The sequence below is a fragment of the Synchiropus splendidus genome, chromosome 8 (assembly GCF_027744825.2).
Source record: "Synchiropus splendidus isolate RoL2022-P1 chromosome 8, RoL_Sspl_1.0, whole genome shotgun sequence".
NCBI classification, from domain to species: Eukaryota; Metazoa; Chordata; class Actinopteri; order Syngnathiformes; family Callionymidae; genus Synchiropus; species Synchiropus splendidus.
Genome location: NC_071341.1, coordinates 18,497,758 through 18,518,590, shown reverse-complemented (window position 1 = coordinate 18,518,590; position 20,833 = coordinate 18,497,758). Strand labels below are relative to the sequence as shown.

The 20,833-nt window shown below is 44.5% G+C and overlaps 1 protein-coding gene across 5 annotated transcripts in view; it reads left to right on the top strand.

Annotated features, from left to right (window-relative positions):
- schip1 (schwannomin interacting protein 1) overlaps window positions 1-20,833 on the top strand; it is a 162,715-nt gene that overhangs the window by 140,418 nt on the left and 1,464 nt on the right. For 3 of the 5 annotated variants that reach the window (XM_053872297.1, XM_053872299.1, XM_053872298.1), the window contains 5 exons: window positions 13,355-13,473; window positions 14,031-14,148; window positions 15,882-16,079; window positions 18,835-18,958; window positions 20,557-20,650. In XM_053872297.1, the coding sequence (XP_053728272.1) occupies window positions 13,355-13,473; window positions 14,031-14,148; window positions 15,882-16,079; window positions 18,835-18,958; window positions 20,557-20,650 (653 nt within the window). Of the gene's footprint in view, window positions 1-1,408; window positions 1,710-9,768; window positions 9,865-13,354; window positions 13,474-14,030; window positions 14,149-15,881; window positions 16,080-18,834; window positions 18,959-20,556; window positions 20,651-20,833 lie in introns of those variants that run through there. The other 2 variants (XM_053872300.1, XM_053872301.1) reach the window with 2 other exon arrangements.

Sequence of the window (20,833 nt, the reverse complement as noted above, 5' to 3'; positions counted from 1 at the left end):
AGCCCACAAACGTCAATATGAGATATAAAGACTTGAGATAGCAACACATCAAATATCGGGATTTATTGGCGCGGACAGCAAACATGCTTCTCCATTTGGTGCCGTGGTGGAAGGAACTTTGTTTTGCAATTCACACCACGATGTCATGTGTCGTGGGAGACAGAGTTATCTACTATCTCTCTTGTTATTCTTGCACACCAGCATGATTCTCTGCAGGTGATTGGCTCAATACTTTCATTATCGAAGGCTATTTTCCATGATGGATAATAAACACAGACTGTGGGGTTATGACTCAACATACAAGAGAAAGTAGTGTGTTATAACAGTCAAAGGTCTGCGATAAGAGAAGGGGGAGCAGATTATGTGCTTGGGTTGGCCTCCATGTGGATTATGGCCTGGCCATCTGCCTCTTGTTGGGATTATAATCTGACAATGGGACAGACTGATGGAAGGTGATGCTCACGAGAATGTTTCTCTATCACAGAGAGAACCAGCAACTTCTTCATCAGATCTTGCTTGTGACGTTTATTTCAAAATCCCTTCAGTTATAAATGATCAGATTCCGGGTCACATGTTGGACTGAAAACTCAATGGATGAGGCAAAACTCTGGATAACTCTTGTTACTGTTATGTTTGGCCTTCTTATTTGGAGGGTGAAAAAATACTGCTACACTCACTCAATTCATTCCTTTTTTTCCCTCAACGTGAAATAGATTTTCACGCTTCCAATCCTCCACTAATAGCCAGTTTCTCTCCTCAAAAATTTTGCTGTCCAATATTCACAGTGTAAATCACTGCCTGCTAAACGCTCTAGTGGAAACACTGCAGCCTAGTGGCGGGAGGTTGTCATTTCGGAGTGTCATAATCATCCATACATTGTGGGAGAGCTAGTTTTGGACATGCTTTAGATCACTGTGCTGCAAGTCGACGAAACATAGAAACAGAAGTGTCCGGTGAATGTTTTCTTGTGAGGACATTTTTTGAAATTATGAACTCATCGTTTAATCAGGAAGTGGCCTTTGTGTTGGTTATTTTAAGCCGTCTGATGACGAACATGGTTCTGACCCACTTCCATGTGAAAATGTGATGAAATGATGTTGCCGTTTTTAAAGCCCGTGGGCGGAGGCTTTACATATCTGTACGGAAAAGATTAAAACAACAGGAAAGTCGCTCATCAGCCCTTCTTCCTCTCTGTGCGCTGGCATATGAAACACCCCCCCACCCCCCCACCCCTCCTCCTTGTCACTTCCCTCCACCCACCTTCCGCTGTCCCAATGAGCCAGCACTCTGCGTTCATTCGGCCCGCTGACTCCTCCTCCCCTGCAATCCAAACCAGGCGATAGAGAGGCGACGGGACTGCTTTTCACAGCCCCCCCCCTCCTTTTTTTTTTCTCCTCGCCTATTCCCACACCCCTCCCCGGTCTCTCTCTCCCCTCCCTTCCTTCGTTTTTTTGGGAAGTCAGGCTCAAACTGTGCCTTTCTCTCCAGACTAGCAGGCGCACCAGAAAACAGCAGAAATAGAAGAGCACACGGGTGCGGAGGATTGATTTTTGGCTTAGTCACATCAGGGTGAAGTCGGGCCCACCTATCGCCTTTGGAATACAGGGGCTGGGGAGCTTGTCCCGGTCCACCTCTCGTTCCCGCAGCTCAGCCCGCGCCGCTCTAGGATGCTGTGAAGGATGGTCCACCAGGAGAACTGTTCTTATCAGGTATATTTGGCTTTAGAAGCTTTACTTTGGTGCCATTGGTTTGATCATTAACTGATCTTGAATTTCTTGATCATGTCAGTAAGCAGATTTTGTTGCTGTGTGTTGTGTTGTTGGAGATTTAGTGGCTAGTACAATACACTCAAATCCAGAGTTGGAAGTCGTACGCATGATGACATGGTGACTCAGTCCTGCTTCACTTGAAAAGGAAAAGCCAGTGGGAGTGGATCATTAGCTAAAGCAGGCACACCTAAAATGAAAATCAATTTTTTTTTGTCCATGCATGAGAATTCTGCAGTGCAGTGTGGGAAGAAGAAGAGAAGCAGATGAAACGCAGTGGAGAAGAGCTGAAGATGCCGGGGGAGACAGTGAGGGGGAGTGCAGGAGCTTCTTTGATGGGGAGAGTGTTTGAGGAGCTGCAGAGGAAGAGTTCTGAAGGAATCTGGAAAACATTCACTTTTGGAGTCCAAATTTGTACCTAGAAGAAGTCGGCAGTTTTGAGGTATTCTGTGTTTGTCATGCAGGGTTTGGTTGAGTAAGCAGTTTCTCCACAATATTGCAAGTCCAGATGCCCTGGACTGTTCATTCATTCGGTCACTTCTTTAGGGGACTCCCTCACCACTTACACACGTTACGGTGGCCAGTTAACCTCGGGGACTCAGGGAGGAAACCGGAGTTTCAGGAGGAAACCTCAAGTTGGATGTCTTTCTCGGCTGCACATCCATCTTTGATGTGTTATGACCTGCCTGTGGAGGGCCCCACAGTGCACTGCAACAGTTGAAGCCCTTCCACCACCCAACCAACCAACTTCATTTTCTTCCCCGTTGTGCTGCACATGTTAAGCCCTCTTACATGTGGACCAGCTCACTATGTTGTAACTGTTTCAATCTATTCCAAATTCGAGAAAATCGTGTGTGTGCACCGCTGGATTTGCTCTGGCTTGATAACAGCGCAGTTGTGCAACCGGATAAAGACGCTGTGCCGTGTTTGGTGGGAGATAAGAACAACACTGAGTGACAGAAAGATGGCAAGATGGGAGCGAAGCGCCGGAGATAGCCTGGGAAAGCCGAAGGATCCAGTGTCGATGGCTGATAATAGCGTAATGGAGTAAAGTACCAGCGATGAGAAAAATGTTTCAGACTTTTTCTCTTTCGATTCTCGTCGTGTCTAAGTCAGCAAACAGTTTAACTGAACTAAAACATAGAGACGGTAGCAGCTGAGGGCGGTGAGCAGAGTAGAAGGTTCAGCCTCTGATAGCAGCAGCTCTCCAGAGGCCCCTCAATTAGACCGGTAACCTGGCAACCAGCACCGAGCCAGCGCCCCTCTCTCTCACGCACTCACACACTCACAGAGGATGTAAAGATATATAGAGCTGGTGGAGGAAGGAGCAGGGGCGAGAGGTAAGACGAGGAATGTTTAATGATGGAGTCACGATCAAAGACACGGTGGCAAGCAACTCTCCTCTCTGCTCGTAGATCGGGGGCTGGAGGGAGGGGAGTCTGTGTCTTGGAGCGATTTGAGTCTTTCATTAAGGCTCAGTCTTTGATGAGACGTTCTGAGGAGTGGAAACATGATGCGTGCCTCTCACTCCCTGGTGTTTACCCCAACTGTCACAAATGTCACGGAAGTTGTCGCCTTTAAGATTGTGATCAAACAAGCGCTCCCCCTCAAATCCAGCGACATATTCCTGTGGAAGCAAACAAACAAGTCCTTCATTTAGAACGTCAGCTTCTGCCTCGCTGTGATGTCAATGATGATACTGTCAAGACGTTTGCTCTTAATGCGGTGGCAGTCGCTGCATCCGTGAGCTGTTTGAACATTTCTGCCTTCCTACTATAAACAAAAGGATCTACCTGGTTAACGCCAGGGTTTTGCCCAAATGCTTGTGCAGACCTTCATTTCATTAAGTGCTTAACAGAGCCGGAACCAACGCCGCCGTGCTGCGGGCGCTGAGGTTTCAATACGTCCTTGTGCTTTATGAGAATCTATAAATCAGCGGTCGTGTTCAGTCAACGCTGCGCGATGAGGAGATTTATCAGCTTGGCCACCGCGTGTCATCTCAGACTGGGGGAATATTGTCAGCAAGCCAGGGCCTCGGGATTGACTGTCGAATCCTGTCTCACGCAGTGTGTGTGTGGAGGGAGCGGAGGAAAGGACGTGTGTACGGGAGCTGGTCCTCCAGCTGACTGGAAGAGATGTGAATCATAGTGTTCTTCTTGGTTACTACACTCAATTCTAAATGTATTGTCATGTTAATGGAACACCTCTGAACCGCCTTGATTTGATACTTGATACCAACGTTTTGCTGAATTGATGCATCATGTAAACAAGAAGATACAAAATAAATTATTATTGTTATTATTGGTTGCCTTGTTGGAAAATGCAGAACAAATGCAGACCAATATAGAAACTATGTGCCTGAAAAATGTGTAAAAAATAGAACTTCAATATTTTTGAAAAAAAATTAAAATAAAATCTATATTTTTCCATTTATGTGGTTATTACAACAACATTCCTCAGTATATTTTTCTTCTTCATGGGTGACAATCTAGTCAAGTCTCATGCATTACAACGACAAATTTTACAAAATTGTGCTGAACTTCAAAATCTGCACTGCGGTAAAGTGGTATCGGTTTTGCAGTATCAGTGGCCATTCTGCGAGTACTCGAGTACTCAAGCGCAGTATCGGGCCCATAACAGCATCGGTGCATGCCGATTAAAAACATAATAATAATAATAATAATAACAAATAAAACTGATTTCCAGAAATGTAAATACAGAGAACTTCTTGATAAAAAAATGAAAATAAAAAATATTGAAAGAGCTGACATTGCCGAGATATATGGAATAAAAAGTGCCAGTATTTTACTTAATTCAAATAAGTAAATTAGAAATGTGCATTGTTCTTGACCAGGGTTCTCCAAGCTGGTCCTCAAGGAGGACCACAACGGTGCAGGTTTTTGTTCCAACCAACCAAGGGCACGCTGTTTGACCAATCAGGTGCAAGCTGAAACAAGCAACACCAGGCTGTCAATCAACTTACTACACGGAAACCTGCGCCCACTCCGGCCCTTCGTAGCACAGTTTGGACACCCCTGTTCTCGACCCGTCGTCATACGTATTTAGGAGATATTGAATAGAGTCAGCACCATGCTTTGGTGTGATCAGAGCCCCTTTCTTTCCTCAGCTCCACAGTTTCCATTAGCAACACAAACAGAAACACCAGCGACATTCCCACATTCCCGAGGTTTTTCCATGCGTACACACTGCTGGCTAAGAAAATGTCTTTCTACTGCTGTTTTAATCAAAGTTTGTTATAAATCAAAGTGAGACATGTGGACATCCGTGAAAGTATGACAAATGTTGCCATGTAAAGTTTGCCCCACTCTCAGGCCTCTGAGGTTCAATTTGTGAGTGAGAAGACTTCCCGATGGGCCGACCCGTGCTGCCTTTCACTGCCCAATTTGTTTGGAACACAGAGCTGTGCCGCGGAGAAATTCGTAGCATGTTGCTATGGCAGCAGACCCAGTTCTGCCCCCTTCACTTTTCAAAATGGCAACAGGGCGACCATGTAGTCCTGGACTGGATCTGTTGCTTCCCCTTTTTCCTGGTCTCAAATTGAATTTGCTCTTATTCATGCATGCGATATCGTGGCGGAATCGTGAAGGAGCGAAAGCAGGCCTATTTGTTTTGAAACATATGCGCACACACACATACACACGCTTGCATGCAGAGAATGGCTTTTTGTTCCAAGTGAACAGAGGGTGAATGGGAGAGAGGACTCCTGGCACCTCCTGAGCCTGGCATCCAAGGCCAGTGGCTCGGTTGGTGTGTGTGAGACAGTCAAGCCATAGTTCCTGTCTATGCTACCAAGGCCGTCTGACTTCAGGTTTGTATGCTGCAAATATCGATCGGAACAACATGAAAACAAAATGGCTTCATAAGGAAAATGTTGTGTGCGTGTGTTCAAGTTATTATTTAGTGATTGAAGATAAAACCGACTGCTGCAGTACAGTATGGGACATGTTTAATTGCGGGTCACTACTCGCTCGAAGCCCAGAGGACTGTCTTGCCCTTATGAAGAGAGCGATTGAAACAGCGAGATTCACTAAAATATTGAATATATTCTGGAGAATATTTGAATGGAAAAAAGTAGGAGACACATTTTTAGATTCCTTACTGCTGGCTCAAAACAATGACAGTGAGATTGAGCTGTGAAATTCAAGCGTAACGTCGGAGTGTCACTGATGTGTTGACGACATCCTGGTGTGACTGAGCAGTGGCGTCCTCGCTCAGGCGACCTGTCGTTCCCAAAAACCTTGACTGGTGTCGGCAGTGACTTCACCTTCACCATGAAGTCAGCCTCAGTAATGAAGCGAAGCAGACTGCCCCACCCTCCGCATCCCAGCGGCCCACGCTGCTTGTACTGGCAGTGTGTGTGTGTGTGTGTTATCTATTCTTGTTAGAACCTTGTGAAGACATCTGGCTTAGTTATGACCGTTTTGCTGGTCCTAACAAGGTTAAGCCTCAATTTGAGTATTAAGATATCAAAATAACTGGGTCATTACAGGTGGGTTTCAGTTTGGTTCAGTGTCCTGGTTCAGGTTTGCCCTTTGTTTTGGATGATGAGGTTTAGGGTGAGAGGCTGGGGAATGCATTATGGCAATGAGAGGTCCCCACTAGGATAGAGATACAAACGTGTGTGTGTGTGTGTGTGTGTTGTCCCGAGCAGCAGCCGCAGCACAACATGAGTGGATCCAGGAGATAGTGAGACAATTCCCCTGTAATCCGGCGCTCAACACAGAAGTCAAAGCCACTTCCTCTTTTTCGATTTAACCCTTTGTGTGAGATGGAGATAGCGTGCGCTTGAGAGGAGCGCTCATCTTCGACTTTGATCTGCTCACATATGCAGTTTATTCCCCAACTCCCTGCATATTTTATTATTTTGGCTTCCGTGCTGTCTGTCAGTCTGATGAAAGTAAGTCACGTTTGTCAGTTTTCCTCCCCGCGCTCTTCCCTCTCATCTCCCCTGTCTGATCTCTCCTCAACCTTTTTGTCCTCGGAGGGCGATTTCTACCCACCGTTGGATCCTGGGGTTGTTTAGTCAGATTCGTCTCCACGCTCCTCTGGTGGATGATTTATCCTTCAAAGAGTGAAACAGTGTAGACGCGCTCCTTCCCTGCTGACAGACAGTTTGTTGCTTTGCAAGTTTTTAGCTAGCAATTGAGAAAGAAAGAAAGAAAGAAACCCTCAGCTAGCAACTTATTAGCATTCAAACACTACAATGCTAATTGGTGGTGTTGGCGGCTAAGTGTTCCTGAATTATGAGTGAATACACACCTTTTTTTTTCTTTTTTACTTATTATTACTTTGTTTTTATTTCTTGCAAGTAGTTTCCAGATGCTAATATTTTAAGGCTTTCTTTAGCTGCTAGCTAACAGACAAAAACAGGCCATCCACACATGCTATGTATGTGCACATACACAGTGCAATACAATACGGTGTAGCATATTAGCATCCATTTTTGTACTAATATATCCGCCTTCCTCCCACTTCCGCCATGGAGGATATGTGCGCGCCGGCGTTTATCTCTGTCTGTTATCAAAATAACTCTCAGGACAGGCAGGAGAGGCAACATCCCAGTTGGTTTAGCGATCCAGTTTTGGCACGGTTAGCGCTGCTGCCCAAATTCAGATTTCCCTTTTCGCCGTGAGCCGACAATTACCATAGTGTCTGAGCACAATGGCTTTACAGAGCTCCAATCATGCTGCCTGCTTTATTCATTTTATTGGTCTTTGCTTTGCAATAAACTAATAATTTCTCATACAACATAGTCCTTTGCTGTGGTTGAAAGAAGTCATGTGAAATTCAACATTCAAATAATAAATATATATATATATAAAATAATAATAATAAAATATAATAAAAATAATATATAAAATATATATCATATAAAAATATAAATGTTTTTTAAACATTTATATTGAATTTAAAAATATTTTAAAATGTAATGCCCCATGAGTGAGACCTCCTTTTATGCTCCTAGGCCATATAACTCCTTGTTGTGTAAACAGGAATTACGACTAACCCTTCTGGAATGTTTATGGTGGAAGACCTGAGCTCCACTGGTTACTACTGGGTTTCTGCTAATGCTAGCTCATGTTAGCTGTTGAATCAAATGGAGTTTTGAGTTATTAGTTAGTTAAAGACTGAGCGAGCGACCCCTGGCTAGCAGGCTACTGAGGGCAGGGATGGGGCCCTGGTGATGGTCCCTGTGATGCCATGTTCCTCTGCAACACAGCTGCGGGTGTAATTTTCTGTCTGGGCTGCTATGACAAATATATGAGTCACGGGTCGATAACGCCTCGCCCGGATGAAATCATCACACGCTGTGAAGAGCTCAGATTGAAAATGTGAGCCGCTGATACCAGACTCCAGAGATCTCTGCGTCCGTGTCAGAGTGACTGAGCAGTGGCCGCGCGCCGGACTAATGGGCCATTGTGCTCCATCAGGGTTTATTTAGCGGGCCGGGCCGGAGTCCAGACTATTTTTACCTTGGCAGGAGGCGTCACAATACGCTGGCTGTTCTGTAAACATTTCTCCGTTCTGGGCGTCGAAAATTGAGAGGCAGCAGTTTAATAGTTTTCCGTGCACAATTCTTGGATGGTTATGTTGTTTTATAGTCATTGTGAAAGCCAAGTTTCCTCTACATTCTTCTGACCCAGCAACACTGACAAACATAGATAGGGGGACATTTTTGGAGCACATTTAGCTATAAGTTTTTTGAGACCTTAGTGCTTCTCGGTCAAGACATAGTTTTAACCCTTTATTTTGCAACAATAATAAGGTTATGTTGATACCTGCTTGAATTTTCACTCATTTACACATTTATTTTATCTATGATTCTCATCTTCTTATAGGTTTCTCATGTTTAATCGAGTCAGAAAGGTCATTCGTGAACTTCCTTTATGGATAGATATAACTGACCACTAGTGGTGGGAAAAAAAATATTTAATTGAACAGTTTTCTCTCCAGACAACAGGGAACCTTTGTAAGAGCAGGACCTCCTGGTCCACTGATCACAGACAGCTAGGGTGATAACAACAACAACAACAAACATGGAGGAATCCCTGAACCAAAGCAAACAAAAGCATCTGTTTGCTTTGGTTCAGGGAGGTTTTTCGCTACACAATGACCAGGGGTTCCACTACTCTGAATGGACTTGAAATTCTTATAAAATTTAAATCTAATACAAATATTTTCAAGACATTAAAAGAGCTTTAGTTTAAAGAAGGTGATATAAAAACTTGAATATAGCCACCATCGTGATTTATTGTGCTGCTGTCGAACTGATGCAAAATAAACAATATTTTGTTGTTTAAATGTATGTATGGGTCAATCATTTGATTCAGTAATACACCAAATTGATAAATGTGGCTTCTTGTGGCAAATATTCTTAGACCATTGAACTGTGATTAATTGAGATTAATTAATCACAAATTCTCTTACTAGATTATTTTTTTAATCAAATCCCACCCATAGGTTTAACCCTTTATTTCTCAAAAATAATAAGGTTATATTGGTACTTGCTTGAATTTTCACTCATTTACACATTTATTTTATCTGTGATTCTCATCTACCTATAGATTTCTGGTGTTTAATCGATTCAGAAAGGTCCTTCCTGAACTTCCTTTATGGATAGATATGTGGTAAATCATTACACTCTCCGACAGACAAGTCCTTTTTTATGAAACTCTCACACATGCTGCTCACAGAGGTGGAGGCAGCTGCTGCCCTCGCTCACGTCAGGGCGTGAAAATGGGGGGGAAAGCACCACAGCCACTTTCTTTCACCCTTGTCTCTCCCTGGCTGTAGGAGGCCGTCCATGAGCAGGGTGGAGGGCAGGGAGGGTCTAAAGGGGCTTTACCTCTGGCCAGTGTGACTGGCAGTCCAGAGCCTTCCAGCAAGTGGATTGTAAGCGCGCTCCGAGCCAGCGGTGGCCTGCTGCCGGGGATGTGCCTGAGTGGACTCAGTGGAAAGAGCGAGTGGAGAGGACGGACAGAGAGGGAGGGCAGCCATGAGGGAGGAGAGTTGTGACGGAGTGGATGATGTCATCCGACAAACCTGTTGTCTGGAGCTCAGCGACCACTACAAGGAGGTACTTTATCCGACACTTGAAGTTCATTTGTGAGTGTTACAACTTTTCTCTTTACTCTCTCCACTTGTATACTGATACTGACCGTGTGAAGTACAAATATAGATCGTCCTCTGGTGAGATGTTGGGTCAGTGCTGTATCTTTCTGGGAAATCTACAAATTCTTCCACTGAGTTCCCCCCATTCCTCCCCCCCGTCTGAGAATTAAAAGCTTAAATGTCACTCAGAGCTCTATTGTCCGTCTGAACTCACTCCATGCTTCCTGCATCTCCTGCCTCCCTTTGTATTTTTCTATTTGTCCTCTGCTTTAACCCCCCCCCAAACACATGAAAGCAGCTAGCAATTGCTGAGCGACAGGAGCAGCCTAGCACTGACCTGTGGCTGAACTGTGTGTCGGGTCAAAGGCCAGGTCCCTTATCTGGGATGGAATGCCGTTCCGCCTCGACGGGGAAGTCTCAGATAGCAGCGGCGAGTGGGTTTCTAGCGTTCCTGACACACACCTTGAGGCGAGCGCACAGAGCCGAGACTGTTTTCAGCTCCGAGTGTGAAGGACCATCTGTGTGAGTCGAGAAACACGCCACGGAATAGACACTGACCTTGAGTCTGTTTTTGAAGCTGTGGCAGTAACTCAGTGTCAGGTCTGGGAAACAAATCAGGCTGTGTTTGGATTCTCACACGGACACACGGAGACACTAACTTATGCTCCTCACTCCTGCGTAGATGAAGATGTGCGTCTTGTTTTCTCGTCTGTGTTTTGTGTCTGCACAGATTGGTTTGTCCCCACTTGACTCTGGGTGAAGTGCTCTGCAGATGTGCACTCGGGTCGACCTGCACTCGGCAGCGCGTGATGGCTTTCCATAACAAACCCCATTTCACTTCCTTTCATTCACCATTAAGGCCTGTAATTTCTTCTATGGTGGCCTGGAAGGAATTTGCTGCTGAGAGTTTGGTTTTACACCTACAGAGATAGAAAATACAGGCGGTGTTTTCCACACCTGTGTGATTGCTTTATGGCATGTCAGCAATAAACACACTGGCCACACACACACACACACACACACACACACACACGGAGACACACGCGCGCGCTCACAGCCAGTTAGTAAAGTAAATAGCAGATGTGTGCACATGAAGTGAGAGAAGTCTGACACGTTAAAACCTTCACTGCTTCCTCCTCTAAAGGGGAATTATCTCTCAGAGTTGGTGCAGCGGTTAAATAACTGCACCATCTGGGTGGAATGGACCGAAGATGTCATGGTAGGTGATGGACGTGATGGAGCACTGAGTCATTTATATTCTATGCTTAGCTTAGTTACCTCTGGTGAGTAGGACCTGACGTCAGAACCTGGCTAGTCCCAGTTCCACTGAAGGTCTTCCAAACAGAAAGATCTATTGTCTGAAGTAGAGCCGTCCTTAGAACACCTGAAGATCAGGTGTCATGATCCTGAGTGGTGGTCATTCATGAAGCACCTGGGCCTTTATGTTGTAAAACACACTCAATGTGTTTATATCGGTTTGAGCCTCAGACTTGTGTCGTGTTTTTCTCCAGATCATGGGCAGGTTTGTTTCTTTTTCAACTAGAAAATTGTCACCTTGGCATTTTGACTGAAATCATAAATGTCACGGAAATGATCTGAGTATTGGATAGTGCTGCTCTAACCTCCTTTTATTGCATGGTGAGAACTGAAATTTTATCCAGCCCACATGAGGTCAGCCCACCATGTAGAATTGCTCTTCTGTCTTTGATAGTTTTAAATTGTTTTTTTAAATAATAATTATGATTATGAATTATTTATTTATTTAGTTTTTTATATTATTCATTATAAATATATTCATTATTGATCTTTAAATTCATTTATAAACCCATTATCTGCAGCATCAGGAGCATCATGTTACTCAACATATATTTGTGCATTTTCCTGATATCGTTTCTGAGATAGTAAGATATTTTGCTTTTTGCTAATAATTTAATTTTAAAACAGACGTTATTAATAATTTTCTCCTGCAAAGTGTATTTCTCACTCTTATAATCATTGTTTTAGCAACCATTTAAAATGTTGTAAATCACACCAATTGACATCAATATTTGATGTATTTCAGCATTTTTTTTACACTTGACATCTAATAATTTTTTATAAATACATATTATTATGACTGTCGACACAAAACTGGTTTTACACACCAATTCATAGCGTGGCCTCTTTTCAGTCCCGATCCAGACTGTGCCGTCTTTTGTGACAAAGTACCTGGAGATGAGAATTGAGCCCATTACTTCACAAACAAAAGTTTGTTTTCTTTCACGTGCTCCGCCTCCCATCACCATTTGACTGCGGCTGTGAACGTTGGACAGGCCTGTTTGATCCGTAGCGTCAGAGTTGCAAAGCTTCTGACCGAGTGTGAAGAGTGTGTTCTTCTCGACAACTCTTCACACGCTAAAAGGAGCGGAGCAAGGTCCCCTGTGCACTTGTTATGTGGACCCTTGTGTGGAGTGGGATTATGCTAATGTGTCCTTGATGGAGACGCTCTCACCAACGCCTGCACACAATCGCCACGAGACGCAAGACTGAGAGGAGGGCTGGGAAGTGAGGAGGTGAGGAAATGAGCAGGCAGATTTTTAAAAGGGTTGAATCGTGGAAAGCTGCAGGCAAAGAGATGAGGAGGGGAGGATCAACAACTTATCAGGCCTCGATCACATGAATGAAAGAGTCGGGGGAGGAGTTGGATGAGAAATGTGGAAAATGTGAGGGACTAAGTCGATGTGGGACAAGATCCAGAGACGGTGGGAGATTAGACCGCCAGCATCTCTTTCCTTATCTTTACCTCCCAGAGAATCGCTCTGTCGCTCCACTGCTACAATACATGTCTTCACTGAAGAGAATCCACCACGCTGACGTCTCGGCTGTCAGATGTTTTTGCTCCCCTTCTGTCAAAGTCATGACAACCTTGTGTGAATGATGCACAGGTCTGGACTAAAATCTGAAGTCCTTTGATTCACGTCTCCAGAGTCTGGTTGTCTCGAGGTTTCTGCCCCAGAGATGGGACTCTCATTCAGAAGCTGTGTGTGTGCATCATCATGTGACAACACATAAATCAAAGGAGCAGCTGTGACTTGCTCTCTCTGCATCCATGTGACTGGGAGGTGTTTTTAGAATGAGCTCCGATCACCTCAAAAGTGCCTTGTCTTTGATGTGGGCAGACGGTAGTTTGCATCTGAAAAAGCAAAGTCATTCTTTCATTTTCACGCGTTTGAACTCTCAACCTACCACTCACTGTGCTTACTGCTGAAAATATTTTCCTGGCGTCATAGAGACGGGTGAAGCACGAGCCTGTGCTTTCTTAGACAGCATCGCCACCTACAGGTTCAACTACGTCATTACATTCACTGTATTTGTTGACTTTAAAATAAGTAACTAAGAAATAAAAAACCCACAAACAACGGGGAAAGATTGCGTTTAAAGACGTGGTGTTTAATGCTGTGGGACTTGTGTTGCAGGCCCAAAAGAATGAGAGGGAGTCGATCAGGCAGAAGTTGGCCCTGGGCAGTTTCTTCGACGATGGACCCGGCATCTACACCAGCTGCAGCAAGAGCGGCAAACCCAGCCTATCGTCAAGGTAACACAACCCCTCTGAGGCAGAGAAAAGTTCGTTTTGTATTTTTTTACTTTTTTTCTGTATTTGTTGGGAAGAGGAGAACAATTTAAAATGTGCGTGCTCAAAGAAAACATCACGAGTACAGTGGTCATAAACCTGAGAGGCTCACTTGGTGTTCGATGTTTGCCCTCTTAGTTCCCAAACTTCTCTTGTAAACACTGGCACAGCAGCCCTGCTCTGATCGGGACTGATCAAATCTATTCCCTTGTAATTGGAATCAATCCGCTGTGTTTGTAATTACTGCATTGAATGAGCAGACTATTGATCTGAAGTCAGGTCCGACGGTGTCGTGGTGCGGCATGGTTCGCCTCCTCAGGGTGTGGATCACACCATCCGCAGGCGCCTGGGATCAATGACGCTGAAGAGAACACGAGGGCCGATGAGAAACTGAGGCAACAGGGTCTTTCCCTCACATTACTTTTGGCCCCGGCGGATCGACTTTCCGTCTCCTTCGGTCATGTAAACGCCTGCTGGTGTGACCGACACTCATGCGATGCTGGTGTCTCCTCCCACCTCAGGCTGCAGAGCGGGATGAACCTTCAGATCTGTTTCGTCAACGACAGCGGCAGTGACAAGGACAGCGATGCAGATGACAGCAAGACGGAGACCAGCCTGGACACGCCCCTCTCCCCCATGGTATGTCAGTCAGTCTGTCTGTCCAGCAGAGTCGTGTGAGCCCAGATACACTTCTTAAACTGGAATTCAGGTTTTCCCTCTGTAAACCATGAGCCAAATCAAACAGTCAAATACATTCCCTTGGATACATGGTGAAGAAAAGCAAACGTTCAACTTGAAGTATAACACTTTAAACACTTAAATTATAGTTTAAATAAATATATTATATATATGTAATATTTTGCCTAAGATGACCATAATCTTGGGTCCTGTCCCAGTATCTATGTTTGTCAGTCTAGAGCAGGGTGGGCAAACCTACCCTGAAATATAAGTGGATGTAAAGGAGGAGTAGTTTCATGAAAACACTTCAGCTTTATGTGGCTGGTTCATTCATTATAAATGTATTCATTATTCATTTACATCCATTTATAAACCCTTGTTATTATTATTGACAGCATCAGAGTTGTCAAATTCACATTACTCAACATGTATATTTGTATTTTTAATTTTAAAATAGACGTTTTTTTATAATATACTCATGCAAAGTGTGTTTATTTCTCGCACTCATTTCTGCCACTTCCAAAATTGTACTCTTTGATTTAGCAACCATCTAAAAATGTTGTAAATTACACTCAGTGACATCATTACTCAATATATTTCCGGGTTTTTTTTTTTACTTGATATCAATTCATTTTTCTTACAAGTGTATAATTTTGATGACACAAAACTGGTTTTACACACCAATTCATAGTGTGGCCTCTTTTCCATCCTGATCCAGACTGTGTCGTCTTTTGTGACAAAGTACCTGGAGATGAGACCATAACTTCAGAAATAGGTGGATAGGAGAATGAATATTAGGATTTACAGATTACTATATCAGTGAAACAGTTGTCGATGCCATCTTTGTTCAACAGTACGCAGCCCGGGAGGTGACTTGCACCACTTTATTTTTATTTTTTTTATCTCGAAGCGATACTTTTTACCTTGTGATCATTTTTATTGAGATCATTTTTCTCTTGAGATAGAAATTATCTTGAGATATTCTTATTGGATTTTGTGAATAAATCCCAATGTACAATCACTCAGCAAAAATGTCTTAATAAAACAACATCTCAAGATAAAAAATAAATTGATAAATAAACTAATGCATGTCACATCCAAACGTGTCACCTCCCGGGCTCTGTACTACAGAGAGCGCTAGCTTTCTACTTTTCCTCCCTGTGAGTCGCTCTCTTTTTCTCAAGGGTAGAAAGAGGAGGAGAGGTTAATGTGTCTGCCATCTAGCCGGTAAACCTGGGCATCGCAGGTAAGAGACGGTGCCGAGCAGGAGAAGAAAGGTCACGCTTTTGGTGAGGTGGGTACAGAGGGGAAGAGGCACTGTGGTTGGAGCGACCACACTTGTGAGCAGATCCAGAACCTGGTGTGAGGGGCCACCCCACTCCTAAGGCCAGAGGAGCCCAGCCTTGTGTGTGGGCTGTCCCAAGTGACGAAAAACCCGACGGATGGTTGAAATGATGAAAGAGGAAGAAGTCATGGCTAAAAAGAGACATGTAATGTACATTAAGAAGGCTATGGACGGAGGATGGGAAATTCAATTTCATCACTGTGTCATGTTCTCCATGATCAGAGTTCTACTTTGATGTTTCGAGAGTGGCCCTAGGTGGCTCCCAGGCCGCACTTTGTCCAGCTCTGGTAGAACACTGTCGTGCGGGCTGTCGATGAACTTCCTTCTTTGTGTCTGTCCCCCCCTGCAGTCCAAGCAGAGCTCCTCCTACTCAGACAGGGACACCACCGAAGACGACTCGGAGTCTCTGGAGGACATGGACTTCCTGAGTCGGCAGAAGAAGCTCCAGGCGGAGGCCAAGCTGGCTCTGGCGATGGCCAAGCCCATGGCCAAGATGCAGGTGGAGGTGGAAAAACAGAACCGCAAAAAGTCACCCGTGGCTGACCTGGTCAGTGTGCATTTGAATTTGGAGTGTTTCATGTGGAATGAATGGTCCCCCCTTCCTCCCCCAACTCCTCCTCCTCCTCCTCCTCGTGCCCCCCATTTACAGGTGATGATGACCCTGTTCATCATTATTTCATGGGTTTTTCTCTGCTCCACTGGCCGCTCGCACTCACACCGAGACTCGCACTGTATTCGCGCTCGGACTGCTTTACTTATTCAGGAACGAGAAGCGCAGGTCAGCCCGCTTCATTTTTAATTCATGCACCGGAAAGAATCGACGTGGAGGGATGTAGCGGCGCGGCCGTCAGAGAACATCAACGTCACGTCTGGAAGGAGCCAAAGCTGAATATTAACACACGACAGAGCCGTCAGTAGCCACTCAGTCTGCGCTTCACATCTGGGTTGGGACCCGCCCCCTTGAAGTACGGACTCGTCCTGTATTTCACCTGTCCCTTGTTGAAATACAGCATTCCTGAACGCACCATGTCATGGGTTGTTTATTGATAGTTTATGTCAGGTGTGTCGTGGGAAAATGATCCAGTTTCCCCTCATGTGCATGTCCTTGTCGGACCCGCGGCGCCAAAGACTGTCTGCACCGCAAAGCTAACAGAGCTAACGTGACTTTTGTTGCTAGCTATGTATTGTTGATAGTGTCAAACTATTCATTTATGTGATTCATGAAATACAGAAAACTAATGTCACATGTGTAATAGAGTGAATTACCAGCAGAAAATAATACCAAAACGACCAAAGAGTAGAAGAGGAGTCCCATGAACACATCTCAGTGATTCTGACAGTGACTTTTTTCAATGATTTGTACTCCATATCAAACACAAGGAAATATTAGAAACATCAATAATGTGTTGTCTGTTGAGTTATTTTTGTTTAGAATTATTATTAAATGTTCTCATATTTTCAGCTATAAACCCTGGTCATAATGAAGTTGCTGGTTGAAAGCAGATTGGGTCAATATTTACTGTTGTCTGAAAAAAATGTCTGAAGAAGCTCCAACTCTCATCACTGTAACTGTATTACAGAGTGAATTTTGCTCGACGCACTGGCTACGGCGGCCGCATAGTTCGCCTAATTGTGGGCCGCACAGCAAACTGGGCCCCTCATTTTTCTGCGTAAAAGGTGGCAACCCTCACTGGGTTTGTTTCTACGTGAAGGCGGCAGCTGTGCCCCGCATGACTGCGTCCCTCGGTGTGTGTCTTCACAGTGATACCAACTACGGGCCTTGTCCTTAGCACGTGGTGGTGAAAGCCTCGCTGGCCTTTGACTGGTGGTGACTCACTCGCCTCTGCAACCTTACATTTCTCGTTATGTCAGACAAACTGAAACTTGAAACTCATTTGAGTTTGTTTCTCCACCAATGTGAAAGCAAAAGAAGCTGTAGAGGAACTGCAGGTGAACAGCAGCGTGCGTGTGGTGTTCAGGCTCTGCCCTGTTTATGAGAATTGTAGCGAGAAAAAGCTGGTGGAGGTCTTGGGTTTCGGTAGCAGTAAAACACGGTCATCACAGGAGTGACTTCCCTCTTGGGTGAGTGGAAGTGTCAACGGCAGGGCGGCAAGATTAGGAGCCAACGCACACAAGTTGCCCTCAAACAAATACACCTTCACTTGTTGAACACGTTTTGATCCTAGTCAGTGTGTTTCTTTTACTCCATGTGCGACATGTGTTACAGAACTGAGCTGCTGACTCACGTGCAAACGCAGAGTCAGTGGTGTCACCCGGAGTTTCACCCTTCACTCTTTCTGACGTCTGAAATTGAGTTGGAAGTCAGAAAGAATTATGAACACGACTTGACCTCTCACCTGAATACACTGAGGCAGAAGCATTTTCAACATCTTCAGAGATGTTTTATCCGACAGAGACCCTACACACATGTCTGTGCTGCACCTCCATCGGCTCAAAACTAGGGCCGCAACGGTTAGTTGACGCCATCAACAGCAAAATTCATCGACGTCACAATCGTGTTGCTGTTGCTGTAAACACACACGGCTGCAGGATGGGCATCGACAACTGGTTGTTATCGAGAAGCAGTGAGGAACTATCACATTGTCTGGAATCAGATGTGTTCGTTTCTGCTCCTTTAATTGGTTCCTGACTGAGGCGACGGGTCGTAGTGTTCACAAGTGTTTGCGAAGGTAACCCGTCTTAAGGATGAGCAAACCCCTTCCACACCATGTTTGGTCTGTGACGCCACACACTCTGGAGCTAACAGCTAGCATGGCGGTTAGCACAGAGCTAACTGGTAAGTTGTAGATGTAGTGAAGTGTCCTCAGTTTCTCAGCTCCTCCTGATAATAACCAGAACTGAACTAGGGAGATACACATTATTCAAATACGACCTTTTGATGTGGATGTTGATCAGATATTTTATATGGAATACATATGTGTAGAGTGACGATTTTAATTTCTTCTCAAGGACCAATATAGGCCTCAGTTTTAAAGCTCTGTCAACTGCTTCATGGTCTGTGCTTCACAGGGTGAATACATGTTCCTGGATTATGTGTCATTATATTAATATACTTACATACGTTAAAATTCAAACTAGGTCCAAACAAAAGTAAAAATAATGAATCGTCCTCCAAGCCAGAAATCTCCTGTGGTTTCATGAAGGAGAACATCGCAACAACCGCACGACTCAACATGTCAAAATAAAGCATGAAAAAAAACCCATACTGACTCTGACTGAGAGGAAGACAAACCCGACTTGTTGATCGATTCTAACGTGAGCCTGTGTTGTGTGTCTTCCAGCTGCCACACATGCCTCACATCAGTGAGTGTCTGATGAAGAGGAGCTTGAAGCCCACCGACCTGCGGGACATGACCCTGGGCCAGCTGCAGGTCATAGTCAACGACCTGCACTCCCAAATCGAGAGTGAGTTCTTCTTCACGCATCATACTTGACTTTAAAAGGAGGAAGTGAGTAGCTGGCGGCGGATGTTGAAGCGTTTGTAAACAGAGTTTTTCTCACTGCTGATGTAACGATTGCTCTTCCTCCGGGATGATCTGCATCTTTCATCTGTCATGAAACAGCCTCCAACAAAAAGTCCCCGCCAGCCGCTGCCATCAGCTCGACTGCATTCAACTCTATTCTCCTCAGAAATGTGTAGCTCCAGAACCTTGCTTTGACTTTTGCATCATTATTGATCTCAACCTCAGAAAACTGATTGCTGTGTCCCTCTCTGCCATTTGACCCACGAGCTGTGGTCTATCACACCTGCATCTTCCCATCCAGTCGCACTGGCTGTGTGGCACTGGCAGAAGGCATGTCCCAAGTCACATCCTGACACCAGGACCTTGACTGACTTGAAAGCAAAAGACAACGTTGGGCCTTAGGGATTTCTCGACTGGTCGGCATATCATGTGTACGGGTCGCCAAAAAAAACAGTCATTTCAGTAAAAGAAAATAATTGTAAAAAATGCGTAACATGTTTTGAAACTTTAGATTTGAATTGCTCACAGTGTGGTGTGAAAGGGATGTGTCCTTGGATGTGTGAAATGGTCCCATAACACAGCTCCTATAGCCATATTTCCTCTTACTGCAGATTGTGCTAACTGTAGGATAATATTACAACTAGTTACTAGTCCTTTATGGTTGATTATGTACGAAACCCAGTAGGTGACATGCGTGAGTTTATTTTTATTTTTTTATCTCAAGATGATTTTAATCTCAGGATAATTTTTATCTCAAGACCATTTTCAGTATATGTCATTTTTTATGTCAAGATTGTTTTTATCACCAGATCATTTTATTCTCATGATCATTTTAATCTCAAGACCATTTTTATTGTGTAATTTTTTTTATCTCAAGATCATTTTCAGATCATAATGGTTTTTTTGTTAACTTAGATAACTTTATAGTCGAGTTTTTTGGGGGGTTTTTTCCATCCAGTAACATTAGCTAATCCCGGTAACAGATGTCTTTTGCTCAAGTCTCGAACATTTGAGGTCAATTTTTATAATATTTGTCTGACTTCCAATTCGCCCGACCTCACTTCAGTCTGGCTGGTGTTTATTTTCCCTGCTGTGACTCAACACGAACTCAGGAATGTCTCCTGAGCACTTTCATCCGACGCTGCTCACACAGTACTGAATGAAAGGGGCAGGAATCGTTTTGTCACTGTCACATTCCTGGTTTTTTTTTGTTGTGAGGAGCGTGAGATAAGATCACTTACCTTCAGTCTGAGGTTGAATCCTCCCAAGTTCAGTTCTGGTATGGGTGTTACACTTGCATTGAAACCGGTGAAACCAGAACGTGTGCCCAAGGGCACGTGGAGAAGATACATGTATCACATTTATTTCAACTCAATATTTACACCTATCTCATTGGCTAAACAGGGCTTTATTTGATTGTCAACATCGGGACCCAGTCATCCCCTATCTTGGTCTCCAGCGGCGCTTCTCACACTTCTCGGAGGATTTGCACCACAACCGTGTTGCACTCAGGTTTTTTTTCCTTCTCTTTTGCTCCAGGTCTGAACGAAGAGTTGGTACAGATCCTGGTGGTCCGGGACGAGCTGCACATGGAGCAGGACGCCATGCTGGTGGACATAGAGGACCTGACCAGGTGATACTGAACTCTAATTATAAGATTATGTCAGGGCGGGGGAGCGGAGAGGGGGGTTGGGCAGTTTGGTATCAACACTGTGTTTCCATGGAACCATGAGGAGCTTGGGTGCCACGCCTGGCCATGTTGGAATGTGGGCAGTGTCCCGACTCCCTGTATCTCTGCTGTTAAAGTCGGTGTCAT